Here is a 15,250-nt window from a genome sequence, read left to right as displayed (position 1 = left end):
CAGACTATAAACCAACACTGGTTACCCACCCTTGCACTTGAAACACATTTTTTTCCCTCAAGCCAATGCGAATATGTTGCAACTTGTGGCCATGGGAGATCGCCCAAGTGGGTGTCCAACTCGCCAGCGCTTCTCTTGGGAGCCGCTGCTCAGACCCTGGCAGTGTCATGTGGTAGAAGCACAATGGGGAGTTCTATGGAGGGCTCAGGCCGAACGAAGGGGGAGGCTCAAGCGGACCCGGCGCCCTTTTAGCAAAGTCATTGGAAGTCGTAATAGGATCAGCCGGAATCCATTTGGCAAACACAACGAGGGCTTTCGGGGCGAGGTCCCCGTGGAGAATGGGCCACCTTGCATAATGGTCTCGTTTAAAGTTATCGTACAGTGCCTCGGCTTTCTTTTTTTGTTCACAATGGTTTATGATGGAATTTTAACTCCAAAATGAAAATATCGCCTAAAATGTTCAGCTGTATTTTGTTACGTTTAATGTTGATTTGCTACGACAGCTATGTATAATTTAACGGTGGGTAAAATGTAGCACTGCCACATACATATACGTACTGTGTTCATATTGCGTGCACAGTACGTGACGTGTCTTCCGGTACAATATATGTGATAATGTACAACTTTAGGAAAAGGCCCAAACTTGAACACTATGCGGTAGTAGAAGGTAAAAGTTCAAGGTGCAGCCCTGCAATTGCTTGCTCACGCCATTACTGGCAGAAGGGCCGCCACCAGAGGGAGCTCTAGAGAGCCCCTCTAGACTGTATTTGGCCTACTCTTCCATGCTGGCCAGACATCCTACAAGAGGTGGGAGAACCCCCACACTTGACCCCACCACAGGTCACCTGCCGAGTGACTGACCGTGGTGCAGGGTGGCTTGAGGGGTGGGTGGTATTTACGACACCACCACCATTGTATAAACTGCCACACACAGAAACAACTACAAATGCCTACATATACAACCGTATTTGACTTTTATGCTACAACCAAAGCAACTCTTTAACAACGCCAGCCTCAACGCATAATTGTTAAATATATTCTTTTAATCATCTCTTTTTGGGTCACGTTCACACAACTAACTTCAGATCCACTGCTACGTATACATCAGAGTCCATCTCAACCTCATGGCTATATTGCAATGCGCCATGTTTGCTTTGATATGATGGCATTGATTTAATGTGGTCGAGTGTCAGATGTGGATCCTTGTTTTTTTTATATATTACACTTTTGTTCTCGCATGTGGAACATGGGAAGGTCGCTGGTATTGCGTTACACAGCAGGTACATCGCGCTCAGCAACTGCGTGCACCTGCAGAGATGATCACACAACTCTGCTACTAGTCCAGACACACACCGCCCGAGTTAGGTTTTCGCCCCACAATGCCACATTTATGCGCCTTTGGCTGAATAGTCGGACGGTCTGTGGTGCGCGATAGGGCTGGGACACAACGTCAAGAACACGTGTGTGCAACCGTACACTCCCTTCAAGGGTCACGTCATAAGGTTGACGGACTATTTTCACACCTAAATCCCTCGACTCGGCCTCCGCATTCAGGGAGTGCTACAATGCATGCGCAAGAAGGATTGGTTCTTTAGATGTGTGTGTTTTTTAGATTACATTTATTTCAGCAAGAAGGGTCCATTGAGCTGTTCGGTTCTATTTTAGCGGCGGCGTCCTGCGACGGTCCGGGTGGCATTGCACAGTTCAGATCTCAGTTGCAATCATGGCTACAAAGGTCGCGATACAAACGGCACGTATTGGCACGCACTCTTTATGTTACAGGAATAGGGAAGTCGAAAACATAAAAAAAACTTGACTACATTCTTTTACCAACAAAAATAAAGAGAGGGGAAAAAGAGAGGGAAATGTAAAACATATATATAATAACTTAACACACATGGTGTAACAGTCAACGCAGCAGAAAAATGCAAGTAAAATGTTAACATTCGGACGATTAAATATCTTGGTCGACTAAGGACTGTAATGGGCTTCGTGTTTTGCGGTCGACGACTCGAGCCCCTTTCAAAAGCGGCCCGGTGCTGACCCCGTGCGTGTCGAAGGTGGGCAACCCCCGCTCTAAGCCTCGCCCAGCGTCACATCCCGGTCCATCACCCCCCTCCATCCAGTGGCAGACGTAGGAACGGAAGTGAAACTTTTCACCCCACAACTAATTTTTGTGATTTAGTAATCAAACGGATTATCAGTCGAGTAATTGATAACTTAATTAATCGGATAGTCCAGCTCAAGAAGCAAGCACCAGCGATATATTCTAAAAAAAGGGTCATGATTTCTCCACATGTGTACGCGGCATGTGCGTGTCAGTGGTTGAAGACCTTATTAAAGGTCACTTGTGATTTCGTCAGGAATGTTGAAAATAAAATAGCAAGAGTCCCGGCATAATTAATGCATGCGCAAGTTCTGAGAATGTTTCTGCGACTGCCTGCTGTAACACGTCGACGATTTTTGTAGCGTTCTCAAGGGTTGCCTCTCAGTGTTGTGGTTGCTGAGCAAAGGTCCTCAACAGTAAGCAGCCAGCAACAAACAGCATTGTTGAAGGTACAATATATGAGTTAATACATGCCTTGAGCCGAGCGAGGTTATAACGGATTCGGAAAAGAGACGAGCAATGTGAGTAAAAATGAGGGAGAGAGAGAGAGAAATGTTTTGACTCGGAATGTGGTGGGTGAACACAGTAAAGTCTTGTTGAAACACGACAGTCTGGTCGACCCAGCCCTCAACATGGGGAACGAAATTATATCGAAATGTGAATATTTGTTATTAAATCAGCGGAATCTGTAGTGTGGTAAACAGCTGTTGACATCGTTGCGGGCTACCTGGGCGAGAATGTGTCTGCCAATCGAACTGAGGAGGAGGACACTGGGGTTGTCGTGGGGCAGTGGATAGCGAGACCAGCGGGCGAACACAAAGAATGCGAATAAGAGGCGACGACTCTGAGAAACATTCCCATCAGGTGCCCCTTTCTTCTCTTTGTGCAACGCCCCTGAAAATGTGCCTCGTGGGGCCGGCCCACTTTGATCTTGAGAGAGAAACAGGAGCTGAGTCGCCTCTGTTTACAAAGGGGGCCCGTAGCCCCAGAGGAGCAAATGGCAATCAGGACAATGCCGTCTGGACAACCATTCAGTGCTGTAATCGAAAACACAGCCCCCACTCGTCGCAGGAATTTTGGTGGTGGTGTTAACCCACGTGGGGCCCAAAGCAGACAATGTTTTAGTGGTCCTCCCCACTCCTTCAGCTTGCAACATTGTTGTGAGATGAGAAGAGACATAGACAAGAGGGAGATATCTGTATACAATATGTAGTGAGAAAAAAAACATTATTTGGTGATGCTGCGTTGGCAGTGGTGCACAAACAATAAAAAATGACTTTAAAAAATCGTCAAAAACGCAGTGGCCTTTAATTGAATAAATATAATAGACGACGTCATGGGCAATGGGCCCTCTTCATCGCACATGAAATAGAAGGTACATTTAGACAAAAATACATACGTAGTGAGATGAGAGAAGAGAAATGGAGACAAGATAGGGATGAGAAAGATAAATCAGTGTTTTCTGAGTGAGATTGTTTATGAGGATTTGAATGCGAGCTGATATTATTTGATGTATTGTACTTCTATTTGTTCATGAATATGGGATTCCTTTAGCTGCTTGTGGCTCTAAGCTTTCGCGTGCTTTTATTATGCAAGACAGAAACTGGCTACATTGTCCATCCAGCACGACAGGAATGCGTTCATGCGAGAATCGCGTTGGCGTAATAATTGCGGATAGTTATTGTGTAAGTGCACTCACTGGGTACAAAGAGTTTGTAAAGGTCACGTGATGAGTGTAGCAAGTTGTTCGTCTAAACAGATGGGGTTTCCTCGCATGCAAAAGCAGTGTGTTGGTAAACCTTAAGTATCCATGGAGTTAGCATCGCAAAGCCAACATGAGTATTCTCTGACCTGGGTTTTGTTAATCAATCAACCACGGATTAACAATAAAACAGTAAAATGTGTTTAGCATTAGCGGTGTACATGTATCAGAGTAGAATGAGAATGTTTTTATGAGCGTAAAATGAAGTATACAGCAGTCCTTGTTTAGGATTAGTGTAGATATTCATGTGATGAGTTTTTTTTTTACTTTTTGCATCTAAAAATCTCTCTGAAAGGAAATGTCAATATGGGAGTTAGGATCGGTGTATTATGCAAAAGTTATTCAAGCCTTTTATTCTTTTTTTAGTAGCATTCATTGGCGTTGTATATCGTGCTACGTACGGTGCGAGAGAAGTTCTACATACATAATCGCTTTCAGTTCAACAAAAAATAAATGTAAGCCATTGGGAAGTGCAGTATATAAAAAAACAGATGTGTATTTTCATTGTAAGACATGCAATGAATAATACGATTTTGTAAATCATAGTAGTTTTTGATGGTGGGGTTTGGTGAGAAATGTGACGTGGCTTGTCTTATTACATCATGAGTGTGTGTTCTACTGCTGCCTGTAGGTGTTTGCGGTAGTGCTGAGTAGGTCTATGATGTGCCGTGTGCGTGCTCCGACCATGATGTCCGACGTTTCACTTCCCAATGCTAGTCGCTTCTTCAGAACTGTCAGGCGTCATGCCAAGCAGCATGTGCAATAACCCGAAACACACATCTGAGATGTGTTGTCTATTGTTATTGGGGAATGTATTTTCGCGATGAATTTGGCAAAACAAACTCAAATTCGCGTGACACTTGGGTAAATCACAGGGCTGTCCTCGCATATTTAACTTGGACTACGCTTTTTTGTTAATGATTGACTTTTATATAGTACAAAGATTGGAGCTCTTCCCAAATTGTCATAAAACAATTGGTGTTTGTTCCCAGCTCTTAGACGAATTATGTCCGTTTACCCAGGCGAACCTGCATCGAGGGATATGTGATTGGAGGAGCTGTGTGATTAATCTCCAAGGTAAATATGGAACGACATCCATGGACTGAAGGATGTAGATTGTTTCCACAGTGGATCGGAACTTGGGGAATTTAGTGGCATTTAAGTTCCATGCATGTGGTTCGTCATCTGGCCAAGAGGCAAACCCAAGTTCTGTCACGTGTTTCATTTGCAAGCTGAGATACCTTAACAGGTGAGTCAAAGAGCAAAGCTCATACATTTTTAATAATGAAAAGTGCTCTTGTATAAATAACATACAATATGCAGTACATCCTTTGTGATACTGGTGATAAAAATGGCTGCCAAGAGAGAAAACTCCGACTAGCAAACAGATCAAATGGATGGAGCAATAAAATCAGAGCAATCTGTAAGCATGGGATTGATTGTTTCTGCACATCATTAGAGGAATTCGCATCAACACGGAGAGGCCTTGATTCAACAATAGATAGGGAATGGTTGGTAATGCTTTGTTCAGTGTTATACAGTCTACAACAATATTCTCCTATCCTAGGCGGGCTGTCGGTGGGAAGTTCTGTTGGGTAGCGCCTCATAAGGGCTGGCACAGCGGCACGAGATGGCGTGACCACGTTTGTCTCCCCAGCGCTGGCGATGAACACTGCGCACGGCACTAATTCAAGACTTCAGTCCATCTAGGGGGGAGACCCAAGCACGGTTAAAATCTATTGGACCCTGTCTTATCGTTAGGGGGATTCCAACTGGGGTCGCTGGGTTCATAGCGCATGGCGCTAACCACTAGGACACCACTCCTCCCATCTTTGTTCTTGGTACAAGCACAAACACATAAAAAAATGCACATTCTGTTGCAACCACGCCTCAACTTTGTAGGCGTTCTCTACAGGGTAAATGTAGATGCTTTATTTCGCAACTCTGCAAAAGTTTGAATTTTATTTCCCTGGCCCCACCTCGCCACCACTGCCCCGATCACTTGAGCCGCCAGCTTCCACGCGAGCGCCGTGGTGCCGAGTCTCGCGCCTGTCACTGGGTGGGCTACACACAGAGGTCGCAAACGGGTTTTGATTCCTTACCCGTACCCGGCCGCACCAGGGTCGCAACCGGCGACCCGTACCCGGCCGGGTACGGGTACCCGTTCCCTACCCGTACCCTACCCGAAATGAGTGACAAACGGTGACTCACCAGTGACTCACGGCCTACCCGTACCCAGCCGCACCAGGGTCGCAAACGGGTACCCGTACCCGACCGGGTACGGGTAGCCGGGTATCGGGTAGGGTACGGGTATCGGGTACCCGGTTGCAACCTCTGGCTCCAGGGCAGCCTGGGGCAGCTTCTCCTCCCGCCCGTGTCGGCGTCTCTCACAAAGGGGTTCTCTCCGAGAAATGCGACAAGTCCGAGGGAGACAAGCGGCTGAGGTCCACGGCATTACGTGGATTTAAACCTTAATCCATCATTAAAGTGCTAGGGAGGCTTGACACATCTGCTTATATAGGCAAGTTTTACGGCTCGCAATGTCAGCATTTCTTTATTTTTGTCCCCCGCGGTGAGGGGAATCAAAAACGTTAAACGGACGCCGGGAGATGAAATATCACCGAGTCAACGATCACGACGATGATGATGGAGCTGCGTGTTTGTGTTCTGCAGACTGACGCAAGTTGTCAACTGAATTGTAAATAAGGGGCTTTCTTGTGTAGTTTAATACATACGAATATTCACATCTGTGATCGTTCAAAGCAATGTTTACCATGTATACATTTTAAAACGCTCAAACATATTTATGGTGGAGGTGATTTTTTTTTTACAGATGAAAGTAAAACTACAGTCCTCCAAACATACGTGGAGTAAAAAGATAAAAGTGCAGCCACATATTCTTCAGTTTTCGGTAAAGTCACGTAGATGGGTTCAAAGAAAATAACAAAAAACTACGACGTTTCGATCGCAACACAAGCGGTCGTCTTCCTTCTACGCGACTTTACCTAAAAACCCAAGAATTTGAATTCCTGCAGTCACGAAAGCTTCAAGTCAATGTTTGCAGCTACATAATTGCCTGTTCACCCAAATGGAGGAAAGACTTCAACTTGAGGATTTCTCTACGGAGGGTGTTTTTGGCCTACTCAGAGGGTGTTTTGGCCTACTCTTCCTCCACCACACGAGACCAGCAAGCCAACGAGCTGTGGTGTTATGTAACGTGATCTCACCATAATGTGATATGCAGTACAGCAGTACACGCAGTATATGAACAAACTGCTACCAGCAGTAGGAATGCTCACGAGGCCGATGCAGTGATGGCACTGGAGCGTGGCCAGTCGCTGTGAGCCAGTCGCTGTGGGCCAGTCGCTGTGAGCCAGTCGCTGTGAGCCAGTCGCTGTGGCCAGTCGCTGTGAGCCAGTCGCTGTGAGCCAGTCGCTGTGGCCAGTCGCTGTGAGCCAGTCGCTGTGAGCCAGTCGCTGTGAGCCAGTCGCTGTGAGCCAGTCACTGTGGGCCAGTCGCTGTGGGCCAGTCGCTGTGAGCCAGTCACTGTGGGCCAGTCGCTGTGGGCCAGTCGCTGTGGGCCAGTCGCTGTGAGCCAGTCGCTGTGAGCCAGTCACTGTGAGCCAGTCACTGTGAGCCAGTCACTGTGAGCCAGTCGCTGTGAGCCAGTCACTGTGGGCCAGTCGCTGTGGGCCAGTCGCTGTGAGCCAGTCGCTGTGAGCCAGTCGCTGTGGCCAGTCGCTGTGAGCCAGTCGCTGTGAGCCAGTCGCTGTGGCCAGTCGCTGTGAGCCAGTCGCTGTGAGCCAGTCACTGTGGGCCAGTCGCTGTGGGCCAGTCGCTGTGAGCCAGTCGCTGTGAGCCAGTCGCTGTGGCCAGTCGCTGTGAGCCAGTCGCTGTGAGCCAGTCGCTGTGGCCAGTCGCTGTGAGCCAGTCGCTGTGAGCCAGTCGCTGTGGCCAGTCGCTGTGGGCCAGTCGCTGTGGGCCAGTCGCTGTGGCCAGTCGCTGTGGGCCAGTCGCTGTGGGCCAGTCGCTGTGGCCAGTCGCTGTGAGCCAGTCGCTGTGGCCAGTCGCTGTGAGCCAGTCGCTGTGGGCCAGTCGCTGTGGCCAGTCGCTGTGGGCCAGTCGCTGTGAGCCAGTCGCTGTGAGCCAGTCGCTGTGAGCCAGTCGCTGTGGCCAGTCGCTGTGAGCCAGTCGCTGTGAGCCAGTCGCTGTGAGCCAGTCGCTGTGGCCAGTCGCTGTGGGCCAGTCGCTGTGAGCCAGTCGCTGTGAGCCAGTCGCTGTGGCCAGTCGCTGTGGGCCAGTCTCTGTCAGCCAGTCACTGTGAGCCAGTCGCTGTGAGCCAGTCACTGTGGGCCAGTCGCTGTGAGCCAGTCGCTGGTGTCCACACCGCGTGAACCTTGCTGACTCCCCAGACTGGGGCTGCTTTCTCCCCCCCCCCACACTGCCAGGCAGGAAATCGATGTGACTGATTCATATAGAAATCAATGTTTTTTCATAATTCTTTTTCCTCAATCGATGCGAGGTGCACTTTATTTAAACAAGCGTTCGATGGAAACCGTTGTTCACCTCAGTGGTGTTGAGTTCTGGCTTTAACTGTTGCCAATCGAGCAATGTTTAAATACGACGTCACATTTTTCAGAAGCACCGGCCTTTGGCCCTCGCTATGGACAAATGGATAATTCAGCTCTAACTCACTCTCACATTGGAACCCTGTCATAAAAAAATGAATATTCTCTTCTGGTATAATACCGTGACAATGATAATAGCTGCGTCTCATATTGATCCCTGAATGTAGGGCTTGTATATAGCTTATGTTTTACTATTATCCCTCAAAAACTGCCTACCATTAAATCCTTGTTGATTAAATATATTACTAATAAAAATAAATCATTCTCTTATAGTTCTCTGATGTGTTTTCAGGTTGTACCGCGTGTTGCTCAGCGTGATGTCCAACGTTTCACTTCACGTGCTGGGAACTTCTTCACCAACGTTTATTGCAGTTGCTCCAAACACGTGCAATGCAGTTCCTGAAGAAGGCCCCGGAATGTGGAGTGAAACGTTGGACATCACGCCCAACAACACACCGTATATCATGAAAACCCGTCAAAGAGTTATATGCAGCGTAACTGCGATAGGAGACCAACACAAGCAGTAGAAATGCGACTGTTGTGTTGTGCGCTTATTTTCCAAAACTCATTTAGATTTGCAGGTGTTGGAAACCCTCTGGCTGGCAGATTTTTGCGAGTCGGGGTGTTGAATTACCCAACATGTGCAGGGTGATGGCCCATTACGTGTGCACTGTTGAAGAGTGACATTGGACATTTTAAAACTCGAACCTCGGCACCCGATGAGTCTCTCGTGAGCACGAACCCTGCTGCCCTGCCGGATGTGACGTCACCACCAATTTGTGCATAGCGTGCACCCAGTGGCAGATCACGTTCTAAGTAAAACATAGCAATTACAGTCATATTTTCATCATAACAATGGTAGTATTCATAACAAATATGTAGCCTGTGCTATGTTGGCAGTTAACTGTGGGTGTCTCACTGCCCCCGTTCACAGTCGTGTGGCTTTGGCAATTAACCGCCGTGCTACTTTGCTACTAAGCAGCTGTAACTTTGCTTGTCCAGTTCAACTGCTTTTGACGACATAGTCCATTGATTTAGGTTTGTTATTCCGTAACTACTGGTCCAAGAAACTGGTGGTAGAAACTGATGATCGTGGCTGTTATGATCATAGTGTTAATGATACAATGAGAGAACAAGTAACGGTGATTTTACATGACATTTTTATAATACATCGCTTTGTTTATTTTACACTCGTATATATTGAGCATTCATATCCATTTTATTTTATGTAAAGCGCTCTGATACACCTTTATTGATTTAAGTGCGTTACATAAAATAAGCAGGATAATCATTGAGCATTTTTGTGGAGAATATTTATTTTAAAAAATAACACAAAACGCCTCCTTCCAATGGCTGTTTCTCCACGTAAAACATATTTTGTACGACCACTCTGGGCTCTTACACACTCACGGAAGGTTCTGCGGCTGATGGGATGTGTAAAAAGTGTTTTTTCAGTCATGTGGAGAGACGAACATGTGGAGAATGCGTCATGTTTACTTATTTACTGTACAAAGAAAGATTGACTGATTTATTTTAATATTAATATATATTGACTTTTTCTTTTTGCATTTTTTTAAAGGGCTCAACCAAGATCCTGCAGTCGGTTGCAGGGAGAGATGCGAAGCTGAAGGGTAACGATGATAATGGAGGTCACAGGCCTCAGCAGTTTGCAGCAATTCTCATCACCCTGTGTCACCTCATGGCGACCACCATCTGCCTGTCGCCCTGAAGACGACCACGACCCACGCGTAGAGCACATGAGCAGATCAATGCGTGTCAGACGAAAGGATGAAGCTGTATGAAATGTACCCATTGCTGGCCAAATACATCGTTTGCCGTTTTTAATAATGCACACAGCAGAGATTTTGGCCGTAATTGTAATCGCACAGATTTCAGTTTTACGTCGGATTGCAGCCCCTTTGAGTTCATGTTCACGAGAAGCGAGACACAGTTCAAGTATTCAAAAACTTTAGCTTCAGATAAACCTGGAATTATATTGTTTACATGCATAGCACGGTTGGTAAGTAATTTATATTGCATAAATTGTACAACCTGAACTCACTTTTTGCTTCTGACATAAAATCAAATTGATGTTTGGCCAAATTCCCCATTACAGGGAAACCCTAACAGTTATAGTTCTTCATATCAATACCAGTCGTGAATTTCGATAAGATGCGGGCATATCTAATTGTTCTTCAGCAATGAGTCGCTCATTACACAGAACTCCTCGCTGCAATGTTTTATTGAAGGTTGAAAAACCTCAGTATCGTTATACATTATTGATTCCTTAATGCAAAATGTAGATCAATGCCACAAAGCAGCCCTCTCAGATTGCAGACAGTATTTTCCGCATATACAAAGTTTTCATTCGCTCGCATTCTGTACATACACGGGTATTATTTTGCTGTACATACATATAAACACATGGTTCTAAGTGGTGAAAGTGCACACGAGTGAATAGCATTTAGAGATTGTTCAGAATTTGACATGGGATAAAATGTAATTAAATTGCAAAAAAAACTCAAAATAGCACTTGTGCATGATTAGTCCCAGCAGCTATTTCACAATGAGGTGTTACATTTTTTTGATGGTCTGGATTTTATTTTTGCATCGGTTAATTAAACGAAGCCAGCGACCTCCACGTGTCCTACTTTAATGCCACTGCTGGGAGGTCTAAACCATTCGTGCGAGGCATCTACATTGAAATACTGTTTATTCATTACAATTACAGGACCTCTTTCACTATTGGAATAAGTCACCCTGCTATAACTGGTCCACTGAGTCTTTAGCATAACGGTGCACTACATCACAACACTACAGCGGGAGTAATGCGGTCATGAAGCGTGTGCCAACCACAGTCTAATAGAAGATCTGGACGTTGTAAGAAGCATGCTTGCTCGTGTTCTTTTGGTTCACACATGGCAATAATGCATTCGACTATTTAAATGTCCATCTTTTGCTTATTTTAAGATATTGGTCCTGTAGTGTCACACTGTTTAATGCAGAGGGCGGGGGGCATACACAAACTTAGGGGGGGACAGCACAGGCAATGTCAATCATTAAATGTTAGACGCGGAACAGAATGAGGAATGATATGGGACCCGCTTTTGCCTATTGTGCGTTCTGCTGCTGGAGCTCTCACTCCCTATGTGAATATTGGGCTGACATTTGATTTACTTGACTCAAAGAATTTAGAAGGGGGGACTTGGCTTTCATTATTTCAGCAGTGGGGGGGGGGGGGTGACATCCCCTCCAACCCCCCTTCCCAAGGCTGTGGAGTGCCAGCAATTAGCACGGTTGGCTACGACGGTGCGAAAGAAGTTCAGCGTGCGTGCATGCAACATTATTTTAGCCGAACTGCATTTTTTTTAAGTAGCTCGTGTTCTTTGGATAAATAGGACTTGATTGTAGTTATCTGCAACATGCTCCGGTTATTGTAGGACTCGTTTTATGTTGTTATTGTATCTGATTATTTTGTATATTTTTTTATAACCATGAATCTGGAATTATGCACTTATTTAATGAGTAAAACAAGTTAGAATAGGTATAAATCAAAACGATAAACATTAGGAACATGTTTAAATGTTTTCCAATGAAAAATACTCTTGGGGGTTGTCATGTAACTAAATCATACGTATACAGTTTAACAACTTGAAGAAAACCAAGCTTTAACGTACTGTGCTCTTTAGCTCTGATAGCTGTCTTTTAGCGTTGCACTGAGCGTTGTGCGTCGCAGTGTGCTACGTTTCACTCCACGTGCTGACAGCTTCTTCCCGGTCACTTGGAGCGAAATGTCGGACATCGCTTTGAATTCAGTTCTTCAAGAACCATCCCAGCACGCGGAGACAAACGTGGGACATTGTTGCCGAACGCGACAGCAAGGCCCCAAATACTCACCGGAGACGTGTTTAGAATGCTTGATACGCAATGGAGGATTGCACTGCCACAGGCCACAGACGAAAGATGCTTGGGAACGACTGGCATAATAAGCACGCGATCGACGATCCACGATTCGAGCGAGGGATGCCCTAGAAGCGTGGAACCTTGGCAGCTGCCACGGCAGAGAGGGAACGACCACCGCATCCAGGGATGAAGAGTGGGGCTGGGAGCCCTGGCAGTACAGCGAGTGTAGCACTGCCGATGGACTGATGATGTTGCTCTGTCCCATGAATTTCGTTACGCGGTACGAACAACGGCTATCCAGGGTGATCCGTTGATAGATACCCCGCTGATTTCTCGTGACCCTCGGTAGACGACTGAATATTGTGAAAGCGGCGGCGATATTCTGGAAAAAAAAGTGCATCAGCAGAGTGTTCAAATAATGTACTCGGTGTTACAAGATTGGTGCGCGGTATGCAGAGGCTTTGAAATTCAGTAATGTAGTTTTTGCTATAATTGCTAGTATTTTAGTAGGGGTATCTATAAACGGATCGCTCGATGGATGTTATATGGTTGAAATGTGGGACACGTAATCCCACTCTGGTGGTGGTACCCTTGGGTGTTGTGTTGGTGTGTCCAGTGTGGTTGCACAGTCTAAAATTTATTTTTAATGATTTTTTTTCTTCTACAATAACATTTGAAAACATAATAACCGCGTAGTAGTAATACAACTGGATGGGCCTACAGTACTCCTTATATTAGAACGGCTCGGCAGGGTGCGTTTAAGCTGAATCGGTGTCAAGGCAGTGTAGACAATGTGGGTTTGAATCATGCTGATGCTGTGATATTTCCGTATAAAGCTTTTAAATCCCGCGCTCAACATTGGCATGCCACACAATGTCTATTTTCGTCGTTACAAAATCCTAGGATCCTCCCATGTCATCCAACAAAAATGTACCCTCATCCTCCACATTGTTTGGAATTACATAAAAAATACAGGAGAGCGTAGAGGAGGCATTTACATTGCACCTCATCCTGGAGCTTGACAACACCCGTTTTTGTAAATTGAACTCAAAATAAGTTTTCTCGACGCTACATCGTGGGTACGAACATTAGCACACGCCACGTGTACCACAAATAGCAGTGGGATCCACATTACACCGTGGCTTATGCAGGTATTTATAAATATGGCAGTGCCATGCAGTTACCGCTGCCAGCAGATCAAGGCTAATTGTGTGGCCAATTTTAGTGGGGTATGGGGAGCAGGTGGAGGAAGGAACAGGGTTGGGGTTGGGGAGATTTAAAAAAAAAACCTCCCCTGTGGTTAGACCACTGTTAATATGCCACAGTAATGCACTGACACTCGCAAGTTGAAGCTGCTGTTATCAAACAATTAACTTTAGTCTCCTTGGTTACCTTATGTACAGGTGCATGTTACGAATTAGACACATTGTAGTGAGCAAGTGCATTTGTTTAAATGTAGCCCCTACTGCGTCATTCATATCCAAATGTCAATTTTTATTACAGTACAGTGAATGACATCGTTGTGTAGTGTAACGCATGGTATACAGTACAGTACTTGTATATGGCAATACTTATCGGTTTCTCGTTGTTAGTTATATTTAATTACAACATACGCTATTTTATTATTAAAGGCCTCTCGATTAAAATGTTTCACGAATAAACCGCGTGGAGACGTGTACCCACAATGCAGTGTTGTCTCGTATCTCAATAAAAACAACTTTATACTTCAAATCAAGATTAAAAACAACTTTACAAACACGTGGCTTGGAAGTCACAGCCTCCTAGATCGACTCACCCCAGTGCTCACGAACTCAAGGCTCATCACACTGCTCACCGACCCGGGCTTGCTGGACTTAAGAGCCCAAGGCAATGTCATTTATTACGATATAGAATCCAGTGCAAAAATATGCACACACACACACGCACGTGTGCCTTGTCGTGCATAGTGAAACTTTGCGTGGCTCACAAACTATTGTGCTTTACAATGTTCGGGGGGCGCTGCCGTGGGGTAAGGGCACGCTGGGCTGGCACATCCACAGGTCCCCAGTGTGACACGGCATGTGGAGCAATGGGCACGCTCCTTGAGACTCCCCGCCCAGCCACGTGCAGGAGATTGGTCCCAGGGAGCCGGCCGTGGTGTGATTTGGTCGTTGAGCGAGTGGGGGAGATGTGACTATGTCGCAGAAGCGGTGGTGGTGGTGTTGTTTTGTTGTTGTTGATGAAAGTCGATTTAAGAGCTTATTGGTTCAGAGGGTAATTCAAAATAAACTGAACTCAACATGTTAAAAACTTAATTTGTTCTGATAAGCATCGAGTTACCATTTTTTACCAAAAAAAAAACTACTTTATAATATTTAAACAATTGATATTAACACGTAAAGACACTAACACCATTATAAACTCAGAATATTAAAATAAACGTGGTTAATCAATAGCATTCACGAATATGTCCTGTAGCTATACCGCAGCACGCCGTGGAAGTGTTTGCCGCAGTGAAGTCTATCGGCGGCAGTGGCCTCCTGTGTAAGCAGAGCAGTGTTGGGCATTGCACGCCTGCCAACACACCTGCCAACACACCTGCCAACACGCCTGCCAACACGCCTGCCAACACACCTGCCAACACACCTGCCAACACACCTGCCAACACACCTGCCAACACACCTGCCAACACACCTGCCAACACGCCTGCCAACACGCCTGCCAACACACCTGCCAACACACCTGCCAACACACCTGCCAACACACCTGCCAACACACCTGCCAACACACCTGCCAACACACCTGCCAACACACCTGCCAACACACCTGTCCAGAGCGGAAGAGTAGGCCACAGTCTGTTCTAGGGTGGCT

General features: G+C 46.0%; 1 protein-coding gene across 2 annotated transcripts in view; it reads left to right on the top strand.

Moving 5' to 3' along the window:
- Positions 1-14,085, top strand: part of LOC144941836 (GDNF family receptor alpha-1-like) — a 32,409-nt gene extending 18,324 nt beyond the window's left edge. For both annotated transcript variants that reach the window (XM_078868320.1, XM_078868319.1), the window contains exon 8: positions 10,077-14,085. In XM_078868320.1, coding sequence (XP_078724446.1) covers positions 10,077-10,226 — 150 coding nt within the window. In that variant the 3' untranslated portion in view covers positions 10,227-14,085. The remainder of the gene's footprint in view (positions 1-10,076) is intronic.
- The last annotated feature ends 1,165 nt before the right edge of the window (positions 14,086-15,250 follow it).

The sequence above is a fragment of the Lampetra fluviatilis genome, chromosome 25 (genome assembly GCF_964198595.1).
Source record: "Lampetra fluviatilis chromosome 25, kcLamFluv1.1, whole genome shotgun sequence".
Taxonomy (NCBI): domain Eukaryota; kingdom Metazoa; phylum Chordata; class Hyperoartia; order Petromyzontiformes; family Petromyzontidae; genus Lampetra; species Lampetra fluviatilis.
The sequence above is the reverse complement of the archived record's forward strand: the minus strand, read 5'-3'. Positions and strand labels throughout refer to the sequence as shown.